The 27,553-nt window shown below is 40.9% G+C and overlaps 1 protein-coding gene across 1 annotated transcript in view; it reads left to right on the top strand.

Moving 5' to 3' along the window:
• LOC147002411 (uncharacterized) overlaps positions 1–27,553 on the top strand; it is a 73,054-nt gene that overhangs the window by 36,724 nt on the left and 8,777 nt on the right. Inside the window, 1 exon segment of the mRNA XM_085843913.1 lies at positions 26,930–26,990. Coding sequence (XP_085700039.1) covers positions 26,930–26,990 — 61 coding nt within the window.

Below are 27,553 nucleotides of genomic sequence, written 5' to 3'. Positions count from 1 at the left end.
TAAATTTCTGAGATTAATTAATGCATTTAAAAAGAAATCTTTCCTCTAGCATATACTGGTACTACCAGTAGCCAGCTTATAGCTTTAATTTGTTAGGTTAGTTTGAGACTGGCTAACGAGATTTCTATGTTTCTATTGACTCTCATGGGTGTAAATGAACATCAAATACATACTTTCCCCAAAGTTCTTTAAACAGTTCACAGAATACTATCAAGAGACTCTTTAGAAATGCTAAGAGTCATACAGTTTGCAAATCAATTGTAGAAATGGTCGAGCATATTAAAAACTCATCCTAGAGCCAAGGATGGCCAGCGATTAATAATACTTGATGCCATTGAAAGAAGAAAAGCTGAACTTTTCCTGAACTCTCTTACCCCTCCCATCCAGAGACTGTTCCCGGAACACTCCTGAACTTTTTACCCCAGAGTACCCCCTCCCAATTGGAAACTGTTCCAAGAACATTTTTAGATAAGGGTCTCCTGGAACAAACCCAGTTCAAACCCTCCCAACTTGAGACTGTGCCAGGAACATATTTTAATTAGGGGAACAAGCCTCAAAAACATTTTTGAGATAAGAACAACCTCGGAGAGTTTCAATAAATCAATATACATTGCCAAAATATAGGACACGACCCCTTGGTTACGAAAAGCCCCCTTAGAAAGTCCCTGGAAATAACCTTTGGCAGAACCCTTTAATGACGCACATTTGTACCTTCCCTGCCCTGCTCCCCCCTTACCCTTCTCCTATAAAAGCCTGTGACAAGTCTGGGCCAATTGTCGATTCTCCTCTGCACCTTGCTTGGTGTAAGAGTTGCGACCCCAGAGCTCTGGTTCATGTATTTGCTTGCTGTTGCTTTATAAAATCTTACTCTCTACATCTTAAGTTCGGTCTCAGTGTCTTCTTGGGTGCGCGGCTGTCCCGAGGCTTGAGTAAGTGTCTCCCTTTGGGAGTCTTAGAGTCTTTCACCATGAGGACCAGAATTTGAATAAGACTACATGTCAGTACATCACAAGTGCCTACAATTCCATCTCCTGTGATCTGATATTCAATTTGGGATTTTTCACTCATAGATTCCCCCACCCCCACCCCCGACCCCCAGGGAGAAAGGAGAAAATGAGAAGGGGGATGGGGAAAGGGAGAGAGGCAGGTACAGAGGGAAAGACAGAGAGACAGAGAGATTAAAAACAAAACAGAATCAATTTATTCTAGAGCATGGACTGAAGTCTCTGAACCTGTAGCCAAAATCAATTCCCCTTCAGTTACTAGATCACCTATTTCTTTCACAGAGATAATACAGGTGTGAAGTATCATGGAAAGACCAGCTAGAGTATCAGCAAAATGATCATGGTTCTTTCACCTGAAACTGAAAGCAAAACTAATTCTCACCTACTACTCTTATGCAAGTGAACAATATCACACTAAATCTTAATAAATGTCACAAACAACAACCAAATCAACTCACATTCATGAACATGTCCAGATTATAATAGAATATATAATTAGAATAGAATAGTTTTCAAAATTTAACATAAGCCTTTATTTAATTTTTTTGATAGGTGCTATATAGAATCATTGAGGTTTTTTTTTTTTTTTTTTTTTTTTTTTGGTTTCTTGAGACAGGGTTTCTCTGTGTAGCTCTGGCTGTCCTGGAACTCACTTTGTAGACCAGGCTGGCCTCGAACTCAGAAATCCGCCTGCCTCTGCCTCCCAAGTGCTGGGATTAAAGGCCTGTGCCACCATGTCCGGCGAATCATTGAGTTTTTATTAGTATTTATATAAACAGACACATAAAAATATCATCAATGAAAGTCTCACAGAAGAAAACCAAGAATGAAATACAAGTGGTAAGAAGAAATATAATTTATTTTGATTCCATGTTACAGTTCTATCATTGCAAGACAAACTCAAGAACATTGTATTTTATGGCCAATATTAAATAAGGAAAACCTATAAATCCAATCTAAATTTTTATACTCTAATGATGTTGATGTTGATGATAATAAAGTATGTGTGTGGTTTGTGTGTGTGATGTGTGTGTGTGCACGAGCGTGGATGTATTTGTGTGTTTGTGTATTTATTTTTTTTTTAAATGCAGTGTCTACAGGTACAAGAGGATGCCAGACATAATGGAAGTGAAGTTACAGGGGTTTGTGAACTGCTAGTCAATTAACATAAGCCTTTACATTGAGCTATCATTGAATCGCAGAATGAAAGGAACTGTCATTGTTTTGGTAAACAGTGACAATTCTTGGAACATTTTGAGGTACTAATCCCAACTTCTTAAACATATTTTTTCATTTAATATTTTGGCTATTTTCTGTGGTTTGTTAATTTCTTCTACTTAAAAAGGTATACCTGTAGACGGGCGTGGTGGTGCACACCTTTAATCCCAGCACTCAGGAGGCAGAGGCAGGCAGATTTCTGAGTTCGAGGCCAGCCTGGTCTACAGTGTGAGTTCCAGGACAGCCAGGGCTATACAGAGAAACCCTGTCTCGAAATCCAAAAAAAAAAAAAAAAAAAAAAAAGGTATACCTGTGTTTGTGTGCCATGGAGTACATGTGGAAATCAGAGAACATCTTACATCTGTCTGTTTTCTCCTTGCTCCACCTAAGTTCCAGAGATGAAATGCATGTAAGCAAACTTGGTAGCAAGTATCTTGCGTTAGTAAGTGACTTTGGTGCCTTTAGGTATTTCCTTGAGTGGTGGTGTGTGGATATTCATATGCTATTGTCCAAGTGTAGAAATCAGAGTATAATGTGTGGGAGACATGTGGATCTCTCAGGAATTGACTTCAGCCATCAGGCTTAGCACCAAACACCTTTACCGTCTGTGCCATCTCACAGGCACACATTGTGTTTCTGAGATTCTGTTTATGGGAGTTTCCTAATTACAAGTTTTTATGTTTAGTCTTCAAAATAAAGTAACACACATAGAAAAATGAGGGTATGACTATCATTTTGGCTTGCAAGTAGGGATTATTATTCAGATTATCCATGGATTTATATACTTGTATGAGATTTTAAAAAGGAGATACACCTTTTACTGGTGGAATGTTACTACAAGTGTTATTTGCAGACCAGTGAAAAGGCTTACTGAGAAAACTTCCTCTTGGGTACAAATCTGGCAATGTGAGCTGGATATTCAGAATCGATGTAAAGAAAGGGTCCACACAGTTATCATCCAGTTATCATATCTACATATCTGCATCTGTCTACACATCCATAATCATATCACACAGGCACACTGCAGAGAAATTTGTTTAAAAAATATAGCCTAAGGCATTAAAGCATCAGGCTCCCATTCTCACTAAAGAGGACAATTCTCTTACAAGCAGGACAGTCAGCCTCAGACAGAGACAAGCTCCCTAGGCATTGGCTATCCAGTGCAATGTGATCAGCCCAGAAACCATAAACACACAGCCAAAAATAAGAAAATACTCAGCAGGTTGTAGTCATACATTAAGAGCTTACTTATACATAACAAGGAAAAATTTGGGACAAGATGGAAAGAGGACGAGGGTGTGTGAGATGTAATATATTTTAATCAACCAGTATAAAAGGAAATTTTAAATAAAAAAGTAAGGCTAGAGAGATAGATGCTTCAGCAGTTAAGAGCACTGGGTGTTTTCCTGAGGACACAGGTTCCAGTTCCAGGACACATAAGGTTACTAATAATATGTTATGACTCCAGTTGCTGGGATCGTCTGCCTTCTTCTGGCCTCTGTGGGTTCTGAATAGACTCATGCAGGCAAACACTCATTACTAACATAAAAAAGAAAAAAAAATCTTTGTGGATGTCACAGTCTTGAGAGAGACAGCAGCCAGGGTTGGTAAAAATGAACTCTTTCTTATCCTGCATGGCAACAGCCATTGCCTTCCTCTGAGCCAGCCTGCTCAGAGGTGAAAGCAGCCTTCAGAGCATAGAATAGCTCAGCGTAGCTGTTCACTGTAAGTACAGTGTCTACGGTGACAATAGGTGATCTTTCCTTGATGTTTGCTATATTTGTGCTCTCTCGCATTTTGTATGTGTGAAAATTATTCTATTGATACATCTATCTTTAAGAGTATAAAACATAATTAACAGGTAGTATTGGCTCCTAAGTAAGCTACATTCACAGACTCATTTACTTATGAGGAACCTGCCTGACTCCATTTTGAAGGCAGCAGCCATTATGCTGTATTTTTAAAAAATAGGTTTCCATTTACTGTGAGAGCTGAGCTGCTGCTTTTAATTTTGTTTCCTGGAGCCTGACTTGCCCCAACTCATGACCTTGATTTATTTTTGAGGATGCCTTGAACATTCCTGACCCTTCCTAACCACTCTTGCTAATCACATAGTGACCATAGTGTGTGTTTTTGAGATATTTTTTCATATTACTTTACTGCCTCCATGTAAGCTGCCTTCTGTAAGCTGGCTTGGCAAATTCTTATGATTTTACTCCTTAAAGTGGGTCAAAAATGAAGGGTTTCTCTCTTTAACCTGACTTAGGGGGCAGATGCTGGCTAGCTCTTGGGTGCATCCCAATAAAATCAAGCTTGGTTCAAATTTGGCTCAAAATTGTGGTAGTGGCCTTATTCTCTCCTGGCTAGATTAACACATGATTTTCATTTATGATCTTGTGGTACAAGATGAACATGCCGGAGACATTTCCTTCCATCTTTTAAGATAATTTTCTATGTTCCTGCTTGACTTTGAGTTAGAAGGCACATAAATGTCTCTGCTTTTAGATTGTGACCATGTTCAAAAGTGTGTTTGTTAAATGAGCATTCTGAGGAATAGGCAGAACTCCACATGAATGTGTCCAGGCTTCCCTAGAAAAACCCCCATGCTTCCTTTTTTGAGAAACAGCATTGCTTTGGAAATGACTCCCATGCCCATACAGGTAAGAACTTTGGCTCAGCATTTCTGTCTTGTCTGCTGCGATAGCAATTTTTGATAGTCAGACTGAATACATCTGGAATTAACTAAAACCCAAAGGGCTGAACACATGCGAGGGATTTTAATTAAAGTTTTTAAAGTGGAAAGACATTTCAGGATCGTTTGAGGTGACAATATTCACATTTAATCTGGGCCACACCTTCTGGTAGCAGCCTACTTTTGTAAGTTCATTCCTTTACTGGCATTAGAGCCCATGTCTTTAAAATAGTGGGTTATACTGAAGACCAGCTGAGACAACCAGCCTCATGGACTGAACTACTGAATTCTTCAACTTTTAGTTGGTAGACAGCCCTTCTTGGACTTGCCTGTGAGCCATTCTAATAAATCCCTTTCTACATACATAGAGATCTGTTTTATCACTTCTGTTCATCTAGAGAACCTTCACTAATACACAGCTATGTTCTTTTCACCTTAACTCAGGAACATGCTGGCTAAGAATAGTGTTCATAAAAGGCATGTTTCTCTGAACCAATTCATTCTAAGTATTCAAGTTACCATGGAGACTATACTTTTCATTATTACTAATTTGTCAGGAGACAGGCCTGCATTTCATGAGGAAAACTCCTATAGGAGTGGAGTACCATTCAGCCTTCTGGTGGGAGATATACCTATCATTGTGTTTCTGATCTGGTTCCAGCTTTTCTCTCAGGATATTCTGACGTACCCTTGCCTCCCAGGTTACATGTAGTTGAACTTCACCTAGCCTCAGTGTCAAGCAACAGAACAAACGTTTTGATTCCTAAAATCTCTCCTTAATTGTTAATATTGTGGCTCCCTTCTACTTGTGGGACACAAAAATCACTCCACTCCACATTGTGTAATGAGATGCACAAGCCAGCCACCCAGTGTCCAGGAGGAAGAAGAAAATGTTGCTGAGTGCAGAAAGGCGGAAGGGTGAATGGTTGGAGGCAGGGGCAAATGCGACTAAAATGCAAATATGTGCATATCCGGGAAAGGTCTGGGCTTGGGGTTGATATCAGCTCCAGCAAACACTGTGCTGTGTCCCTTCTGCATTCTCTAAGCATAAGGGGGAGGTTCTTGTCACTCAAGTCTCATTAGCCAATCGGACCCTCGAGGCGGACCTCCAGTCAGAAGGGGAGGCGGGCTCTTCCGGGGGACTTTCTGCAGTCTGGAATCTGAAGCTTCCTTAGTGCCAGTGGTTCTTCGCCACTACCTGCGGCTTGAGGGGAATGCGCACGAGCTTGGGAGTGAAGATGTGGTGAGCGAGGGGCGGTTGCCTGGTGAGGAGTGGGCTTGTGAACCTCGGGAGCCCGAGGTTGTGGTTGGTCCTCCCTGGGGTTGGATGGGAAGTAGTGGTTAGATGCAGCCTGCCGTGAGACTCTCTGTGGTATTTGCATCTCCCTAGACCCCAGTGGTGGCCTGGGAGCTGCATCTGCGCAGAGCCTTGGGAACGGGCAGTGCGTAGAAGTATCCTTGTAGTCAGTTTCACCAGGCTTTTGTTGCATCTGAAGATGGCAGTTTGACAAACGCAGAGAGTCCCAGTTTCTCTAGCATCTCTAAAATTTCTGTTTAGGAGTACGATCCATTTGGAGTTAGTTTTGGGGAGGTAGTAAATGGCGTTTCATGTGTTCGTTAGCACTCCACTAATAATCTGTGATGGAGAAGGGTAGACTTGATGATGGAAAGGATTTACCAATGCTTAGGAGATAATAAGTCACGCAAAGTAGAGTTTAGCTAAGGGTGGGCTGCCTCTAAAGCATCCCAAAGATGATAAGTAGTATGCTAACCAGGCTTGTTAGACATGAGGTGATCAGAAACACATGTCCACTCACCAGAATTGTCTTGACATTTGGCCCCAAACTATAACAAAAGATTTACAACCAGCCACTAATGCAATCCGAATATTAAAAGGCAGTTAGTTGTCTAAAAGCTATTCAAAGAAGTAGTGCATGGTCACAACTAACTAACATCAAGGTCTGGTGTGCTATAAAGGTCGAGTTTTCCCCACTAAAAAAAGCATCGTTTTGCCCAATGGGTAAGACACAGCTCTTTGAAAAGGAAGGGCACTGTTGTGTTGAGGGCTGGCCTGATGTAGCAAGGTTTTCCCTGAGGCTTTCCTGTGTGGAAAAGGAGCATTGCCCCTTCTCAAACTGAGGAACGAACCTGGTAGATCCAGTAGAAACCTGGATTGACACAGTTAAGTCAGCTCAGAGGTTTGAGACACAGGCCACTCACTGGCTGTAGCTGTGTGTCACGGGTTATACATCTCAACAGCTAACACTGTGCCCAGAGGCAAGGCTAATCGCTATCTTATTAATGGCATTCCCTCTACTAAGGAAGGATCGACTCTTTTTCCAGGTCAATAGTGCTAAGATTTTTTTTTCAATTATTTTTACCTTTTTAAATTTTTTTAACTTAATAAGATGTACATTTTTAATTTTATTTGGTTTTTTTTTTTTTTGGTTTTTTGAGGCAGGGTTTCTCTGTGTAGCCCTGGCTGTCCTGGAATTCACTTTGTAGATCGTGGAATCCTTTCCAGTTGAGCTGGCCTCGAACTCAGAAATCCGCCTGCCTCTGCCTCCCGAGTGCTGGGATTAAAGGCGTGCGCCACCACGCCCGGCCACTTTTTATTTTCTTAATTTAGGTTATATGTGGGAAACTGAGACAGTAATTTAAATAAAAAAGTGTTTTGTTTGTACACGTAGAAGAGGTAATGGAGCAGAAAAGTGAGAAAAGCAGAGAGAACAACTGAAGGTGAATCCCCACAGGGAAACTCCAAAGCAATGTAAAGCACACGAACAGGAGTTTCCCCATCAGGAGAAGCAGCTGGCTGGGGTCATGCATTTACACATCACCTCCAGTCAGCGATGTGTTAAAAGTTGTCCGTCAAGGGAGATGATACCCTTACATTTCAGCACCCTGAGCCTGCTGCGATGATTTAGGGTGACAGGCAAAACTAAAATAGCAAGAGAGACAAATATACCAAAGGGCTTAGAGTTAGCAGGTAGGCAGGATGCACTGGTGTGCTCAGTAGAGTAATACAGACAGAGCACCAGCAATGCTGACCACATTTATCATAGCATTCTCCAACCAAGTGGTGGTCCTATGCTACACGGTGTACTGTGTACCCGTGGTAGCTAAAGCATCAGTTAAGTACAAAGTTATACATCCTTTTTACCTTTTAAAAAAGTCAGTTATTGGTATCACTTTTTAAATGTAATTTTCTTTAAATGTGTCACTGCTCCAATCTCTATTTCTTTCTGTTCTCCAGTGTTTCCTTCTCGTTAAGAATTTTATTCTGTTTTTCTCAAATGCTATTTATGCATTGATTTCTGTTTACAGCAATGTCTCCCATAGCCCAGGCTTGCAATTTATCATTGCTTTCCACACCTAATCCTGCCTCTGCTGCCTACTGCTTGAAAGGCAGTCCTGCAACATCTTCCAGGCTGGTCAGGGAAAAGGGAAAAAGAGACCAATGAATGAATGATTGTCCTCTGCCCTCCTCGGCTTCTATTAGGAAGTTACAAATGAAGAGGAACTTGTGTTAGAACCAAGTTCACTGACCAACTTTGAAACTGCTGTAGTCACAGCACAGAAAGGCAGGGGCAGGAAGGATGGTGAGAGCTTTTTTGCTCTGGCAACAGTAGGAATTACCAATGAGTACTCTGGGAGTCAATTCATTGATCACTCAATGTCCTGTTTCTTGGGTCCACAGGACAGGGAATCAAGAATCTGAATAAAGAACTGAATTTACGTCTAGGAACCAAATTACTGTAGTTACACTAGTTTAACCAGTACAGAAGATCTGGTCAAACTGACATGGCCATGTCTAAACAGGAGTGTTGCTTTTCCTGGATGAAAATGGAGAGTCTGAGAGAAAAGGTGTGAGTAATCCTAGGTGTGGTCTTCTACAAATCGATAGTCCCTTGAGCAGGTGGGGCCATAAAGCTGGGTTTCAATTTTAAAATATAATTTTTGAAATTGTAATTACATCATTTCCAAATTATTTTTCCTTTCTCCTATATACTCCTTTATGCATTCTATGAAATGGCCTCTTTTTGCTTTAATTGTTGTTACTGGTTGAATTTAACCTAAATTTGGCTGCAGGACTTCCCAGCTGTGAGATCAAGAAATGGCTCCACTAGACATTGAGTATCAAAGGGACCTCATGTCATGGAAGAGAGACAGGAAGTGCTCTGGGAGACTGGAAGAATTTCTACTAAAATACAAGTTTTCCAGACTAGGGACCTGTCTGCCTCTATTGTGGAAGGCTTGTCCTATTTGAGTCTGTTGATTTCTGCTCACCCTGTAGGGGAGCTGCTATGTCCTATGCTCTGCTGGGAAGCCCTAGCTAATGAGAGACTCTGGGAAGTCCTAATAATCAGAAACACCAGTGAAAGGTAGTTTGTGGGTTCCTTCCAGAATTCTCTGGTGCTGCTGTAGGGAGCTGTGATGGAGACTACTTGCCATACCATGGTAGGTGTGGGGGTCTACTGACTAGATTAGGGGAGATCAGGCCAGCTATGCTGTCAGAGTCATTGGGACTGGGATGGAATGTGAACCAGACTAGATTCTGTTGAAGCATGTGGAGACTTGGGTAGTGTCCCCTGGCCTCTGAGCTTCCCTGAGTGTGGATTGCTGTGGGATGCTGTGGTTCTTGTAACATCACTACCCAGTGTGCACACACAGGCATTCTGAAGGTTTGTCTGGTTTTTAGAACTTCTGAATGTTGCATTCTACTTTCAGATTTGTCGTATATAAATATTACAAATGGTTTAGAAACTGGTAGAAAAGAGGTGATGGGGATCATCCTTCAGTGACCCTGTACTACAGAACCTAGGCCTGGAGAGATGGCTTAGTGGTAAAGAGCTCTTGATGTGTTTCCAGAGAACCAGAGTTCAGTTCCCAGGATCCATATCATGTGGTTCACAACTACCTGTAACTCTACCTCCAGGTGGTCTGATGGTCTTTTTTTTTTGGTTTTTCGAGACAGGGTTTCTCTGTATAGCCCTGGCTGTCCTGGAACTCACTTTGTAGACCAGGCTGGCCTCGAACTCAAAAATCCACCTGCCTCTGCCTCCTGAGTGCTGGGATTAAAGGCGTGTGCCACCATGCTCTGATGGTCTATTCTTAACCTCTCTGGGCACACACACACACACACACACACACACACACACACAGCATAGACACAACAAAGACACAAGCACAGACACATATTTGTGTGTAGAGCCCATCTGCACTCTCCCTCATGTCCACTGTTCCTACATTTCACTTCAGAAAAGAGCAGGCCTCCTCGTGATATCAACTGAAAAAGGCAAAACAAGATACAATAAAACTAGGCATAAGCCCTCATTTCAAGCTAACCCACTAGGAAGAAAAGTGTTCCTTGAGAAGGCAAAAGAGTCAGAGACACCCCAACCCCCACTATTAGTAGTTCCACAAAATCCCCAAGCTGAACAACCACGGCACATACGCAGAGGACCTAGCATAGAACCATGCAGACTCCGTGATGGTTGATTCAGTCTCTGTGATTACCTATGAGCCCCCCCTTAGGTGGGCCATATTCTCATGGTGTCATCGACTCCTGTTTCCAGCAATCTGTCCTCCTCCTCTTCCTCAGGGTGCCCCAAACTCCACCTGATGTTTGGGTGTTGGTGTCTGCATCTGCCCCCATCAGTTGCTGTAGGAATCCTCTAGGCAGCATCTGTGAATAAAGTAGAATTTCATTAAGAATCACTTCATTGATTTTTTTTATTATTATTATCAGTCCAGTTACATTCAACCTTAGGTCTCTAAACCATATACCTTCTGATTCCTAGCCATATAGGCAGTGTTGGCCATGGGCTCTCTCTTTGCTTGGGCCACAAGTTAGGCCAGTCTTTAGTTGGCCACATCTACAAGCTCTGAACCACCACTGCCCCCAGCATATTTTGCAGGCAGACCAGGTTGTGAGCTCAAGAATTTGAGGCTGGGTTGTTCCAGTCCCATCACTGGAAGCCTGGCCTGGTTATAAGATGTTTTGTTTAGGCTCTATATCTTCCATAACTAGGAGACTTCATTAGAGTCACCCTCAGAGTTTCCAGGAAGGTTCCACTGCACTTGGTTTCCACATTGGTCCATAAATGCCCAGCTATTTCAGTAGTCTTTCCTCATACTCTCATCCTCCTACCCTCCTTCCTTTACCTGTTCTATCCTGTTCCCAGCATCATCCAACACTCCCCAACACCAAGTCACTGGGAAAATCTATTTCCACTTCTCCAGGGGATCCTCCCTCTACCTTGATCCCCCAGAGCCCTTTTTATTTCTTAGCCTCTTGGGGTTCTTAGATTGCAGTGTAATTATCCTTAACTTAAAAGCTAATACGTGCTTTTAAGTGAGTACATACCATGTTTGTCTTTCTGGGTCTGGATTACTATACTCAAGATGGTCTTTCTAGTTTCATGCATTTCCCTGCAAATTGCATGCTCCTATTTTTTTTTCTAACTACTGAGTAATACTCCATTGTTTAAGTATACTACAGTTTCTTTATTCTTTCTTACATTGAGAGACACCTAAGTTGTTTTCAGTTTCTGGCTATTATGAATAAAGCTTCTATGAGTACAATATAATACATATGAATATAGTTGGATGGTGTCTTAGTCAGGGTTTCTATTCCTGCACAAACATCATGACCAAGAAACAAGTTGGGGAGGAAAGAATTTATTCGGCTTACACTTCCATACTGCTGTTCATCACCAAGGAAGTCAGGACTGGAACTCAAACAGGTCAGGAAGCAGGAGCTGATGCAGAGGCCATGGAGGGATGTTCCTCACTGGCTTGCTTCCCCTGGCTTGCTCAGCCTATTCTCTTATAGAACCAAGACTACCAACCCAGAGATGGTCCCACCCACAAGGGGCCTTCCCCCCTTGATCACTAATTGAGAAAATGCCTTACAGTTGGATCTCATGGAGGCATTTCCTCAACTGAAGCTCCTTTCTCTGTGATAACTCCATCTGTGTCAGGTTGACACAAAACTAGCCAGTACAGATGGCCAGTGTCCTTGTGGTAGAAAATAGGGTCCTTTGGGTGTATGACCAAGAGTGATATAGCTTTTGGGGACCTGGTGGATTGATATTGTTGTTTTTCCTGTGGGGATGCTAACCCCTTTGGCTCCTTCTGTCCTTCCCCTAACTCCTCCATTGCGGTCCCCACACTTAGTCCAATGGATGGCTGCTTGCATCTGCATCTGTATTGGTCGGGCTCTGGCACAGCCTCTCAGGGGACAGCTATACCAGGCTCCTTGTCAGCAAGAGCTTCTGGGTATCAGCAATAGTGTCTAGGTTTGATGTCTGCAGATGGGATGGGTCCCTAGGTGGGGCAGTCTCTGAATGGCCTTTCCTTCAGTCTCTGCTCCACACTTTGTCTCTGTGTTTCCTTCTGACAGGAGCAATTCTGGATTAATACTTTTCAGATGGGTAGGTGGCTCCATCCCTCAATAGGGGGCAATGGCTATCCACTGGATATGGTCTCTACAGGTTATCTGCACCTTTGTTGGGTATTTTGGCTAATGTCATCCCTGTTGGGTCCTGGGAATCTCTTCAGTCCCTGGCCTCTGGGACTTTCTAGTGGCTACCCATAGTTTCCCACCCCCCACGTCTAAACACCTCCACTCACTTTCCTGACCCTTTGTCCTTCTCTTCTGTCTCCACCCACACCTGATCCTGCTCCCCCTTTAGTAAATCTTCCTCTCTCCCTTCCACATCCTTCTCTCCCTCCCTTCGAGATCCCTCTCCCCCTCTACCTCCGTGATTATTTTCTTACCCCTTCTGAGTAGGACTGAAGCATCCATACTTTGGTCTTCCTTCTTTTTGGGTTTCATATGGTCTGTGAGTTGTATCGTGGGTATTCTGAACTTTTTTTGGGGGGGGGGCTTAATATCAACTTATCAGTGAGTGCATACCATGTATGTTCTTTTGTGACTGGGTTACCTCACTCAGGATGATTTCCATCCATTTGCCTGTGAATTTCATGAAGTCATTTTTTTTTTTTTTTTTTTGGTTTTTCGAGACAGGGTTTCTCTGTGTAGTCCTGGCTGTCCTGGAGCTCACTCTGTAGACCAGAAGTTTTTAATAGCTGAGTAGTACTCCATTGTGTAAATGTACCACATTTTCTGTATCCATCCCTCTGTTAAGGGACGTAAGACTTGTTTCCAGTTTCTGGCTATTATAAATAAAGTTGCTATGAGCATAGTGGAGCAGGTGTCCTTGTTACATATTGAAGCATCTTTTGGGTATATGCTCAGGAGTGGTATAGCTGGGTCCTCAGGTAGTACTATGTCCAATTTTCTGAGGAACTGCCAAACTGATTTCCAGAGTGGTTGTACAAGCTTGCAATTCCACCAGCAATGGAGGAGTGTTCCTCTTTCTCCACATCTTCGCCAGCATCTGCTGTCACCTGAATTTTTGATCTTAGCCATTCTGACTGGTGTGAGGTGGAATCTCAGGATCTTTTTTTTTTTTTTTCATTTCTCTGATGATTAAGGATGTTGAACATTTCTTTAGGTGCTTCACAGCCATTTGAGATTTCTCAGTTGAGAATTCTTTGTTTAGCTCTATACCCAATTTTTAAATAGGGTTATTTGGTTCTCTGAAGTCTAACTTCTTGAGTTCTTTGTATATTTTGGATATTAGCCCTCTTTTGAATGTAGGGTTGGTAAAGATCTTTTCTCAATCTGTTGGTTGCCATTTTGTCTTATTGACAGTGTCCTTTGCCTTACAGAAGTTTTGCAATTTTATGAGGTCCCATTTGTCAATTCTCTCTCTCTCTCTCTCTCTCTCTCTCTCTTTTTCGAGACAGGGTTTCTTTGTGTAGCCCTGGCTGCCCTGGAACTCACTCTGTAGACCAGGATGGCCTCGAACTCAGAAATTTGCCTGCCTCTGCCTCCCAAGTGTTGGGATTAAAGGCGTGTGCCACCACGCCCAGCCTTTTTTATTTTTATTTTTTTCAATTCTTGATCTTAGAGCATAAGCCATTGAAGTTCTGTCAGGCATTTCCCCCCTATGCCCATATATTTAGGGTCTTTCCCACCTTCTCTTTTATTAGATTCAGATCCAGTGTATCTGGTTTTATGTGGAGGTCCTTGATCCACTGGGACTTGAGCTTTGTACATGGAGATAAGAATGGATCAATTTGCATTCTTCTACATGCTGACAACCAGTTGTACCAGCACCATTTGTTGAAAATGCTGTCTTTTTTTTTTTTTTTTTTGCACTGGATGGGTTTAGCTCCTTTGTCAAAGATCAAGTGACCGTAGGTGTGTGGGTTCATTTCTGGTTATTCAATTCTATTCTACTGATTTACTTGCCTGTTTCTATACCAATACCATAGAAGTTTTTGTTTTGTTTTTATTATTATTATGTATTTTACTTTATTTTATTAGATATTTTCTTTATTTACATTTCAAATGCTATCCCCAAAGTTCCCTATACCCTCCCCCCACCCCCGCCCTGCTCCCCTACCCAGCCACTCCCACTTCCTGGCCCTGGCATTCCCCTGTACTGGGGCATATAAAGTTTGCAAGACCTAGGGGCCTCTCTTCCCAATGATGACCAGCTAGGCCATCTTCTGCTACATATGCAGCTAGAAACACGAGCTTTGGGGGTACTAGTTAGTTCATATTGTTGTTCCACCTATAGGGTTGCAGACCCCTTCAGCTCCTTGGGTACTTTCTCTAGCTCCTCCATTGGGGGCCCTGTGTTCAATCCTATAGATGACTGAGCATCCACTTCTGTATTTGCTAGGCACTGGCATAACCTCATATGAGACAGCTATTATCAGGGTCCCTTCAGCAAAATCAGGCTGGCATATGCAATAGTGTCATGGTTTGGTGGCTGATTATGGGATGGATCCCCAGGTGGAGTAGTCTCTGGATAGTCCATCCTTTCGTCTTAGCTCCAAACTTTGTCTCTGTAACTCTATTCATGGGTATTTTGTTCTGTATTCTAAGAAGGAATGATGTATCCACACGTTGGTCTTCCTTTTTCTTGATTTTCTTGTGGTTTGTAAATTGTATCTTGGGTATTTTAAGTTTCTGGGTTAATATTCACTTATCAGTGAGTGTATATCTAGTGACTTCTTTTGTGATTGGGTTACCTCACTAAGGATGATATCCTCCAGATACATCCATTTACCCAAGAATTTCATAAATTCATTGTTTTTAATAGCTGAGTAGTACGCCACTGTGTAAATGTACCACATTTTCTGTATCCATTCCTCTGTTGAGGGGCATCTGGGTTCTTTCCAGCTTCTGGCTATTATAAATAAGGCTGCTATGAACATAGTGGAGCATGTGTCCTTATTACCAGTTGGAACATCTTCTGGGTATATGCCCAGGAGTGGTATTGCTGGATGTTCTGGTAGTACTATGTCCAATTATCTGAGGAACCGCCAGACTGACTTCCTGAGTGGTTGTACCAGCTTGCAATCCCACCAGCAATGGAGGAGTGTTCCTCTTTCTCCACATCCTCGCCAGCATATGCTGTCACCTGAATTTTTGATCTTAGCCATTCTGACTGGTGTGAGGTGGAATCTCAAGGTTGTTTTGATTTGCATTTCCCTGATGATTAAGGATGCTGAACATTTTTTCAGGTGCTCCTCAGCCAATCGGTATTCCTCAGTTGAGAATTCTTTGTTTAGCTCTGTACCATGGGGTTATTTGAATTTCTTGGAGTCCAGCTTTTTGAGCTCTTTGTATATATTGGATATTAGTCCCCTAATAGATTTAGGATTGGTAAAAATCCTTTCCCAATCTGTTGGTGGCCATTTTGTGTTATTGACAGTGTCTTTTGCCGTACAGAAGCTTTGCAATTTTATGAGGTCCCATTTGTTACTTCTTGATCTTACAGCACAAGCCATTCCTGTTCTGTTCAGAATTTTTTCCCCTGTGCCCATATCTTCGAGACTTTTCCCCACTTTCTCCTTTATAAATTTCAGTGTCTCTAGTTTTATATGGATCCTTGATCTACTTAGACTTGAGCTTTGTACAAGGAGGTAAGAATGGATCAATTCTCATTCTTCTACATGATAACCAACCGCCAGTTGTGCCAGCACTATTTGTTGAAAATGCTGTCTTTTTTCCACTGGATGGTTGTAGCTCCCTTGTCAAAGATCAAGTGACCATAGGTGTGTGGATTCATTTCTGGGGCTTCAATTCTATTCCATTGATCTACCTGTCTGTCGCTGTACCAGTACCATGCAGTTTTTATCACAATTGGTCTGTAGTACAGCTTAAGGTCAGGCATGGTGATTCCACCAGAGGTTCTTTTATTGTTGAGAATAGTTTTTGCTAGCCTGGGTTTTTTATTATTCCAGATGAATTTGCAAATTGCCCTTTCTAACTCAGTGAAGAATTGAGTTGGAATTTTGATGGGGATTGCATTGAATCTGTAGATTGCTTTTGGCAGGATAGTCATTTTTACTATATTAATCCTGCCAATCCATGAGCATTGGAGATATTTCCATCTTCTGAGATCTTCTTTAATTTCTTTCTTCAGAGACTTGAAGTTTTAATCATACAGCTCTTTCACTTCCTTAGAGTCACACCAATGTATTTGATATTTTTAGTGACTATTGTGAAGGGTGTTGTTTCCCTAATTTCTCTCTCAGCCTGTTTATCCTTTGTGTAGAGAAAGGCCATTTATTTGTTTGAGTTAATTTTATATCCAGCTACTGCACTGAAGCTGTTTATCAGGTTTAGGAGTTCTCTGGTGGAATTTTTAGGGTCACTTATATATACTATCATATCAATGCAAATAGTGATATTTTGGCTTCTTCCTTTCCAATTTGTATCCCCTTGATGTCCTTTTGTTGTTGAATTGCTCTGGCTAGGACTTCAAGTACTATATTGAATAGGTAGGGAGAAAATGGGCAGCCTTGTCTAATCCCTGATTTTAGTGGGATTGCTTCGAGTTTCTCTCCTTTTAGTTTGATGTTGACTACTGGTTTGCTGTATATTGCTTTTATTATGTTTAGGTATAGGCCTTGAATTCCTGATCTTCCCAAGACTTGTATCATGATGGGGTGTTGGATTTTATGAGTTGATAACATGGTTTTTTTCTTTCAGTTTATTTAAACAGTAGATTATATTGACAGTCCCTGCATCTCTGGGATGAAGCCTACTTGATCATGGTGGATGATCTTTTTGATATGTTATTAAATTTTATTTGCAACTATGTTATTGAGTATTTTTTCATCTATGATCATGAGGGAAATTGGTCTGGAATCCTCTTTGTGGATTCTTTTTGGAATATTTGTGTACTTTAGGTATCAGGGTGACTCTGGCCTCATAAAATGAATTGGGCAGTATTCCATTTGTTTATATTTTGTGGAATAATTTGAATAGTATTGGTGTTAGCTCCTTTTTTAAAATGACTGGTAAAGTTCTGCTGTAAAACTGTTTGGACCCGGGCTTTTTATGGTTTGGAGAATTTGAATGACTGCTTCTATTTTCTTAAAGGGTATAGTCCTATTTAAATTGTTTATATGATCTTGATTTAACTTTGGTAAATGGTATCAATTGAGAAAACTATCCATTTCTTTTAGTATACAGATATACAGGTTTTGTGGTATACAGGTTTTAAAACTATGACCTGATTATTCTTTGGATTTCCTCAGTGTCTGTTATGTCCTCCTTTTATTTTTGATTTTGTTAATTTGGACACTATTTCTATGTATTTTAGTTAGTGTGGATAAGGGTTTGTCCATTTTGCTAATTTTCTCAAAGAACAAACTTTTTGTTTCTTTGATTCTTTATTATGTTCTCTTTATCTCTACTTTATTTTAGTCCTCAGTTTGATTTTTTTTCAGTGTCTTCTTTTTGGATGTGCTTATTTCTTTGTTCTATAGCTTTTAGATAGTGCTATGAAGTTGCCTCCTAGTACTGTTTTCGTTTTGTCTCATAAGTTTGGGTGTGTTGTACAATTATTTTATTTGAATTCTAGGAAGTATTTAAGTTTTCTTTATTACTTTCTTGATACAGTATTTATCAAGAAGAGAGTTGTTAAGTTTCCATGAGTTTGTAGAGTTTTTGTTATTTCTGTTGTTGAAATTCAGCAATTCATCTTTAATCTCTGGGTGGTCTGACGGGATGCAGGGGTTATTTCAATTTTCTTATATCTACTGAGACTTGCTTTTTGACTGAGTATGTACCCAATACTTCTTGGAGAATGTTCGGGTGAAATGTTTTGTAGTTGTATTAAGTCCATTTGGTTTGTAACATGTGTTAGCTCCAGTGTTTCTCTGTTTACTTTTTATCCAGAAGACTTTTTGGTTGGTGAGAGTTGCGTATTTAAGTCTTTCAGTGTGCGAGGGTCAATGTTTCGTTTAAGCTTGATTATGTGAGTGCCATTGCATTTGGAACATAGATGGTCAGACTTAAGATGTCAACTTGGTGTATTTTTCTTTTGATGACTATGAAATGTCCTTCCCATTCTCTTGATTAATTTTGGTTTGAGGTCTATTTTGTTAGATATAGAATGGCTATAGCAGTTTCATTCTTAGATCCATTTGATTGGAAAATCTTTTTCTAATCTTTTTCACTGAGGTAATGTCTATCTTTGATGTTGAGGTATGTTTCGTATATACAGCAGAAGGATGGATCCTGTTTTCACATTTATTATGTTAGTCTGTCATTTTTATTGGAAAACTGAGGCTATTTATCTTCAGAGATATCAGTGACAAATGGTTATTAATTTCAGTTGTTTTGTCGTTGTTGTTGTTGTTGTGTGTGTGCAGGGGGGTGGGGGTGGGGGGGAGAGAGAGAGAGAGAGAGAGTTCTTTTACTTTAGTTTTGTTGGTGTAAGATTATTTTTTGCTAGTTTTTTCATGGGTATCATTAGCCTTCTTGGTTCAGAGTTTTCCTTCTGACTCCTGTAGGCCTGGATTTGTGGATATTGTTAAATTTGACTATACTGTGGAATATCTTATTTTCTCCATCTATGGTGATTGAAAGTTTTGTTGAGTATAGTCACCTTGGCTGGCATCTGTGGTCTCTTTAGTTTATAGTACCTTTGTCCAAGATTTTCTAGTTTTTAAAGTCTCAGTTGAAAAATTGGGTGTAATTTTAATAGGTCTATCTGTATATGTTACTTGGTCTTTTTCCCTTACAGCTTTTAATATTCTTTCTTTGTTATCTATATTTACTGTTTTGGTTTTCATGTGGTGAGGAGACTTTATTTTCTGGTTCAGTCTATTTGTTGCTCTGTATGCTTCTTATGAATGTTAGGTCACTCTTTCTTTAGGTTAGGAAAGTTTTCTTCCATGAGTTTATTGAAATATTTTCTGGACTTTTGAGCTAGTATTCTTCTCCTTCCTGTATTCCTGTTATTCTTAGGTTTATACTTCTCATGGTGTCCCAGATATTCTGGATATTTGTGGCATGAGTTTTTAGATTTAACATATTCTTTGACTGATGTATCTATTTTTTAAAATTTTTTAATATTTTTTTATTACGTATTTTCCTCAATTACATTTCCAATGCTATCCCAAAAGTCCCCCATACCCTCCCCCCCCCCACTTCCCTACCCACCCATTCCCAATTTTTTGGCCCTGGCATTCCCCTGTACTGGGGCATATAAAGTTTGTGTGTCCAATGGGCCTCTCTTTCCAGTGATGGCCGACTAGGTCATCTTTTGATACATATGCAGCTAGAGTCAAGAGCTCCGGGGTACTGGTTAGTTCATAATGTTGTTCCACCTATAGGGTTGCAGATCCCTTTAGCTCCTTGGGTACTTTCTCTAGCTCCTCCATTGGGAGCCCTGTGATCCATCCAATAGCTGACTGTGAGCATCCACTTCTGTGTTTGCTAGGCCCCGGCATAGTCTCACTTGAGACAGCTATATCTGGGTCCTTTCAGCAAAATCTTGCTAGTGTATGCAATGGTGTCAGCGTTTGGAAGCTGATTATGGGGTGGATCCCTGGATATGGCAGTCTCTAGATGGTCCATCCTTTCGTCACAGCTCCAAACTTTGTCTCTATAACTCCTTCCATGGGTGTTTTGTTCCCAATTCTAAGAAGGAGCAAAGTGTCCACACTTTGGTCTTCGTTCTTCTTGAGTTTCATGTGTTTAGCAAATTGTATCTTATATCTTGGGTATTCTAAGTTTCTGGGCTAATATCCACTTATCAGTGACATATGGTGTGAGTTCTTTTGTGATTGGGTTACCTCACTCGGGATGATGCCCTCCAGGTCCATCCATTTGCCTAGGAATTTCATAAATTCACTCTTTTTGATAGCTGAGTAGTACTCCTTTGTGTAAATGTACCATATTTTCTGTATCCATTCCTCTGTTGAGGGGCATCTGGGTTCTTTCCAGCTTCTGGCTATTATAAATAAGGCTGCTATGAACATAGTGGAGCATGTGTCCTTCTTACCGGTTGGAACATCTTCTGGATATATGCCCAGGAGAAGTATTGTGGGATCCTCCGGTAGTACCATGTCCAATTTTCTGAGGAACCGCCAGACTGATTTCCAGAGTGGTTGTACAAGCCTGCAATCCCACCAACAATGGAGGAGTGTTCCTCTTTCTCCACATCCTCGCCAGCATCTGCTGTCACCTGAATTTTTGATCTTAGCCATTCTGACTGGTGTGAGGTGGAATCTCAGGGTTGTTTTGATTTGCATTTCCCTGATGATTAAGGATGTTGAACATTTTTTCAGGTGCTTCTCTGCCATTCGGTATTCCTCAGGTGAGAATTCTTTGTTCAGTTCTGAGCCCCATTTTTTCATGGGGTTATTTGATTTTCTGGAGTCCACCTTCTTGAGTTCTTTATATATATTGGATATTAGTCCCCTATCTGATTTAGGATAGGTAAAGATCCTTTCCCAATCTGTTGGTGGTCTTTTTGTCTTATTGACGGTGTCTTTTGCCTTGCAGAAGCTTTGCAGTTTCATGAGGTCCCATTTGTCAATTCTCGATCTTACAGAGCAAGCCATTGCTGTTCTATTCAGGAATTTTCCCCCTGTGCCCATATCTTCAAGGCTTTTCCCCACTTTCTCTTCTATAAGTTTCAGTGTCTCTGTTTTTATGTGAAGCTCCTCAATACCTGTATGCTGTTTGTGATGCTTATGTCTGTTCTTGTTCACTCATCTAGATTTTCCATTTCTAGAATTCTCTCAGTTCGAGCAGAAATCCCTGCACATATGGGCTATCTCCAACCACTGCCTGTTCTACCTCTCCTTTCCAGCCAAGAAATAAATATTTGAGTGACCTGGTAGGGGGTGGGGGGAAGAATTGTCTCAGTTCATGTTTCTATTTTGGTTCTACACTGATATTATTTCTATTTTCTTGTCTTAAACACTTTTATTTGTATCAATAAACTGTTGTTTTTTCTTGGCTTTCTTTAAGGGATTTGTTTTTTCAAGTATTTCTATCATCCTCATAAAGTTCGTTTTAAAGTATTTTTCTTTTACTTCTGCTGTGTTGGAATACTCAGGGCTTTCTGTAGTAGGAACCAGGGTCTGATGGTGACATATGGCTCTGGCTGCAGTTGATTGTTTTATTATGTTGGCTTTTAGGCATCTGAGTTGGGCATAATTATAGATTTAGGTACTGATTTTTGGGCTTGTCTTTGTTGGATGGTGTTTTATCCTCTGTTTTTTGGTTTCTCTCTGGTCTTCTCACCTATGCGACTGGCAGTTGAGTACGGTTCTTGACTTAAGTGGGAAACAGGAGTTCTGGAGGCCTGTATGGTTTCTGATCCAGCAGGGAGTCTCTGCATGAGTTGTAGTCTGAACTTTTTGTAGCTGGTGTGGTTTGTGTTTCAGCAGTGAGCTTCCACCCTAGTTGAGGGCTGGCATGGAGTGAGGAGGAAGGAAGGGGCACTGGGTATAGGGTGAGAAGCCTACATGGTCTTCTGGCAGGTGTGGTCTGTAGTTAGTCAGGGAGGTGTTTGTCTGAGGGATCCAAGAGAGTAAAGGAGATCTGCAAGCAGGCAGCCTATGTCATTTAATTTCTATAGACTTAGAAATCTATTGTTGGGTAATATTGGTCAAGATCATAATTTTCATGACTGAGTTTCTTTAGGTCTTTTGATTAAAACTTGACTATATTTTTGTGCTTTTGTTCTTGTATTTTTTCTCTTGATCTCTTCATTCATTCACAAATATTGTACACATTCTTCATTGTTGTGAGTCTGTAGTAAATATAGATGTCATTTTGTCAATATGTGTATTATTTCTTTATAACCCTATTGAGCATTCTGTTTTCTACTATACATGGAGCTTTGAAATCAGCTTTCCTGTTATGAATTGTTGGGAATTGTCTTTGGATTGTATTAAATTTATGCTATAAACTGACCATCCTTAACATCTTAATAATGATGCTATTCATAAAATATTCCCAAGGATCATTTATAAACTTCTTTATATATTTAGGTTTATTGTTGTTGTTAAACTGTGAAAGAATTTTAGTCTGTTGGATAAAAAGGACTAAATATTTGGGAAAATTACACACCATGTATTCTTCTTGGGGGTGACATGAATTCAGATCTCAACACCTGAATTAAGAGGCTCATAATCACCCGCTACTCCCAGATCCAGGGATTCTGACATCCTTTTCTCTGATGTGTCTCCAATTTAAACATGGAAGACATTCTTTCACATGTGTAAACATACATATAAAAATGTGGATAAACTTGTTTTCATAGTTTTATGACTTATAAAGCAATTAGAGCAAATCAAGTTTCATTAGATGTACAATGCCAAGATATACTATGTCTATTTGATCCTTTCCTTTATCATGAGACAAATAGATACTTTTAATAGTCAAAACTATTTTCTACAATGTTCAAACATCAGATGGTTTCCAGAAAATCACTCCAATTTTGGTGGAACAGCCCTTCTCACCTAATCCATTTTCTAATATTACCATAGTAAATTAAGGCATTGGAGTGCAGCCGGGCGTGGTGGCGCACGCCTTTAATCCCAGCACTCGGGAGGCAGAGGCAGGCGGATTTCTGAGTTTGAGGCCAGCCTGGTCTACAAAGTGAGTTCCAGGATAGCCAGGGCTACACAGAGAAACCCTGTCTCGAAAAACCAAAAAAAAAAAAAAAAAAAAAAAAAAAAAGAGGCATTGGAGTACACAGCATAAGTACTGACCAGTGATTTCTTTGATTTTGATGTTGTAATTCTTGGTTAAGGAGCTGTATTTGTTGATATGTCTTTGTGTCTCCTTTTATCAGTGTTGTCATGTATGGTGTGTAATAGTATCAATTATGCATGCATTCATATTGTTTCTTCACTGGAAAATGATGTGCCACCACCTATTGTATTCTGAACATTGACTCTATTAAATTATGAGTTCCTTGAGATTGTTCCCTGGAGAAACAGTTTTAGTTTTTTATCTTAATGCATCATTCTTCTTATTTCTTGACATTTATTTTTTCCAGTTGTTGCTATTGTTTGGATTTATTCTACTTAAGTGATTGATATGGTTAATATATTGTTTTGGTTTTAAAACTGTTTTTTATATTATTGTCTCTGTGTCCTAGTTATTCAGCTGTGAATATGACAGAGCCTAGTGTCATCAGTTGAGAGCATGCTCTGATGAGAATGGCTGGTTGCTATGTCTTTGAGAAATTTTGTTAATTAATGATTGATGTGGGAAGGTTTTTTCACTGAGGGTGGTAATACCCTAAGCAAGTGTGCCTGGGCTGCATCAGAGTGCTGGCTGAGCATGAGACAGTAACCAAGCAAGTGAGACAGCCAGGAGACAATATTTACCCAATAGGTTTTGCCCTCAGTTTCTAGCTTGAGTTTCTATGCTAAGCACCTACAGTGATCGATTGTGATCTGCCAGTATCAGCCAAACAAACACATTTATTTCCTAGGCTGTTTTGGGGTAGAGGATTTAATCACAGCATTCTAGAAGCACATTAGAAGAAGAAAAAAAAAAACAATATCCCAAAAGTTATTTTGTTGCCTCAAAGAACCTGGGGATATTGTCTTTTGGATGAATGTAGAAGATAGCAGTGCATTAGATGTCAAAAGTCATCAAAAGTTGGACACAAAACTTAATCAGCTGTTCTTATAGGACCTGGATGAGGGGGCTATTGAGAGTCATGCAGCAGGTTGATGTTATAGAATCTCAATGGGAAATAGACTCCATGAAAAATTAAACTAAAGGTCTTTTCTGTGATGTTTTGGTTCAAATCCATTCTTATCTGCCAATGCTCTGCAAAATCGAGTGGAAAAATAGGTTGATTTCTTAGAAGAAACATTGATTCTGTTGAATAGTTATTATTGATGACTCATGCAGGTCTTCAGCAAGAAAGAACAAGTAGAACAGAAGGGAACAAAAAGTCTGATTTGTAGAAAAAAAACACTACTACGTAGTTTCAGATGGCTGTCAAGTACTAAAACAAAGGCAGACACATTCAAAGAAGATAGCACTGCTCTTTATAAGAAAGGACCCTTCCTCTGCATTGCACTGGAAGCTTAGGAATGTGCCCTACTGGTAAGTCACCATTGAGCTAAGCCTTGAATTTATGGAAGGAGCAAGCAAAGTGATTCCTAGTCCCAGAAAGCAACTTCATACAGAACCTGCTCCAACTGTGGTCCAAGTGTGGCAGTGTTATTCCCAACCTAGAAACCAAACTTGACAAGATCACATTTTATCCTGGTTCTGGAAATAAGAAAGTTGCAAAATTTAAAGGTCATATGTGGGGTATTGGACTATGCACAGACAGGCTGGTCTCCAGTCTGGTCTCCAGTCGAGCTGAGAAGCTGAACCTCGGGACCTGGTGGTCATAATTTACATACATGGGATGGAAGGAGTTCTCTCATGTCTCCTGGAACTCTGGCTCCTGTCTAAGTTACTCCCCCCCCCCAGCCCCCACAAGAGAAGCATGGCTACCTGTCATGTAGGCAATGTCCCAAGCTTCTGACCTTCAGGCTAAACTCCTCCCCAGTTACCTAGCAACAGAAAAGACAGCAGCTCACTTTAAAAGGGGCTGTTTGGCCCCTCCTTGCTCTCTCATTCCTTTGTTCTCTTACCTCTCACTTCTCTTACTCCTCTCTTCTCTCCATCTTTCCCTTTCGCCTCACCTCGCCTCTCCTCTTCTCCCCTCCCCTCCCTTTCCCTCCCCTCTCCTCCCCTCCTCTCACCTTCTTACTCTTAATCTCTTTCTCTCTAGCCTTTCCTCTCTCTCTCTCTTTCTACCTTCTCTTTTTCTCCCTGCCTTTCTACAATAAAGCTCTAAAACCATAGACAGTCTCTGCTCATCAAGATCTGCTGCACTCACACTCGCCTGTGTGGGAACCTCTCTTCCCTCTTCCCTCTCTCCTATAACCCCGGGGCTACAAGGTGTGGCCCCAGGGCCCCCAGGTTGGGCTGCCCCTTGTCGACCCCCCGTCGAGTGGGTCAGAGGCTTGGATGCCCACCCGGGGCTGAGTGGAAAGTGTCTGGCAGCCTTCCCGAGTCCACCTGTCCAGAGCATAGGTGGAACTCTGGCTGGACGTGGGTCTTCCCTCCCCCCTCTTCTCCTAGGCCCCTTTTTAGTTCCCACAGTCATAGATTTCTCCTCTGTTGTTTCAGTCCAGCCCTGTCGCACTCACCTGTTTGGCAGAGTCAGAGCCTCAGTGAGAACAATGTAAGAGCTCATTGCATGAAGCTTTGAATATGAAATGTGATTTCCATCTTGAGATTGCAAGATGTTGAAATACCTAATCTGTAAGATTTCTGCCATGCAGAGCTGCCGTGTATAGGGAGTGCAAGTAGTATGAAGAGTTAGAGATAGACAGATACAGAGAGAGATAGAGACAGAGTCTGAGATGAGAAGTTGAAGAGAGACAGACAGAGATGAGAAGTTGCTGAGAGAGAAAGAGATAGACACAGGCAGACAGACATACTGACAGTCAGAAATGAGAAGTTGCAAGGATAGAGTCACTTAAACCATTTGAAACGGAATCCCCCATGAGTCTGAGACAAGCTACAAGATTTGGTATTTGTCCTGCAGGGTTTCATTCTTGTTTTGGTCCAATCTTACACCACTGTGTGCTCTTCTGTTTTCAAATGGGAAAGTGTATTCTGTGTCATTACATGTTGCAAAGATATAATTTGTTTTCTGATTATACAAGATCCCACAGTCAAGAGATTGCTTTGAGTGACAGAAGAGACTTTGGGTATTTGAATAGTGTTGGGGCTGTTATAGATTGTAAAGATCATTTAATTTAAACACATTTCTTCTTGGGATGTCTATAAACCTTAGTGAAAAGTAGTAAATTGAATGAAAAACATCCCAGATAGAATTATGTATTTGAATACTTGTCTAGTTGTCTTTTATTGGTGGCTTTCTTTGGGGTTGTTATGGAATTGTTAGTAGGAAGAACATTTCTGGAGGAAGTTTCTCTTTGGGGATGGGATTTGAGTCTCTATTGCCTCATTCCATTTCCAGTTCAAGGATTCTACTTTGTTGTAGTTGAAACTGATCAGCTAGCTTCCTTCTTATGTTGCTGTGTCTTCACCACCATTAGAGACTCTATTGGTAAATAAGATACAGTAGAAACATTGTTGCTAAGCTATTTTGCTAACCAGATATTTTAAATATTTTGTTATTTTTGGTTTTGTTTTAGAAGACAAGGCTTCTTTGTGTAGCCCCGGCTGTTCTGAAACTAGCTTTTAAGACCAGGCTGTTACTTCTACTGCCTCCCAAGTCCTGATTCTACCTCCCGAGTATTAGCATTAGAGTTGAGGACCAGCACACCTGACTTTTTTTTTTTTGTATTACTGGGTAGTGGGCCTAGAATATAGGTTTTTATAGGATTCAAGCATATGGGGTTGTGCTGACCTTCACCTATATCTTGACTTTTGAACTTTAGCAGAAGTTATCATTCTGTCTCCCAGGATGACATGTGTTTATGACATTAATAATATCTGAGAATCCTAAGAAAGTACATTATTCTTACCTGTTGTATGCTTTGATTTTTTTAAATGAATGTGTGCCTTTTGCCTGTATGCATGGATGTTCACCATATGTTGTATGTCTGGTGTTTACAGTAGTCAGAAGATGGCCTCAGAATCTCTGATCTTGAAGTTATTGAGAGTTGCGAGCCCCCATGTAAGTACTGATAATTGAACCCATCTTCTCAATAAGCCCAGCAAGAGCTCTTAATTCCTGAGCCCTTGCTCTTGCCCTTTGTTTTTGATGATTTACATATACATTGTTTACATTTTCATCTGTCCATGTCTAGTGATTTAAACATACATTCTCTTTTACTAAGATCCTAATCTTACAGTTTAAACTGTGACACTTCCGGTTTCTGAGAGATGAATACAGAACTGGAGTGGATGCATAATTCTTCATAAGAACTTCAGTGAGGGCCTTCCTGTTTCCATTTGCACCCAGAAGTGTTTCTGTGCCATAGGGCTTCATATCCAAATAGGGCCAGGAGAGAGCTAGCCTCCCAGGAGTATGGACAAGCCTATGAGCACAGGTAAAACTACCACTGCTGCTCAGAGGGACCCTACCAGAATCCTCAGGACACAGGAACTGAGGAACAGCCTGAGACAGGAGCCTTCTGGTTTCCAACTGTGCGCTGGAGCTGACCCTGTGCTACAGTGCTACATATACAAATACCACAAGAAAAGAGTTGGTCTCCCAGGAGAGCCAACACACTGGAG

This window comes from Mus caroli, unplaced genomic scaffold (genome assembly GCF_978045245.1).
Source record: "Mus caroli unplaced genomic scaffold, Mus_caroli_1 scaffold_10, whole genome shotgun sequence".
In the NCBI taxonomy this organism is placed as follows: Eukaryota; Metazoa; Chordata; class Mammalia; order Rodentia; family Muridae; genus Mus; species Mus caroli.
This window is presented reverse-complemented; position numbering and strand designations above follow the sequence as displayed.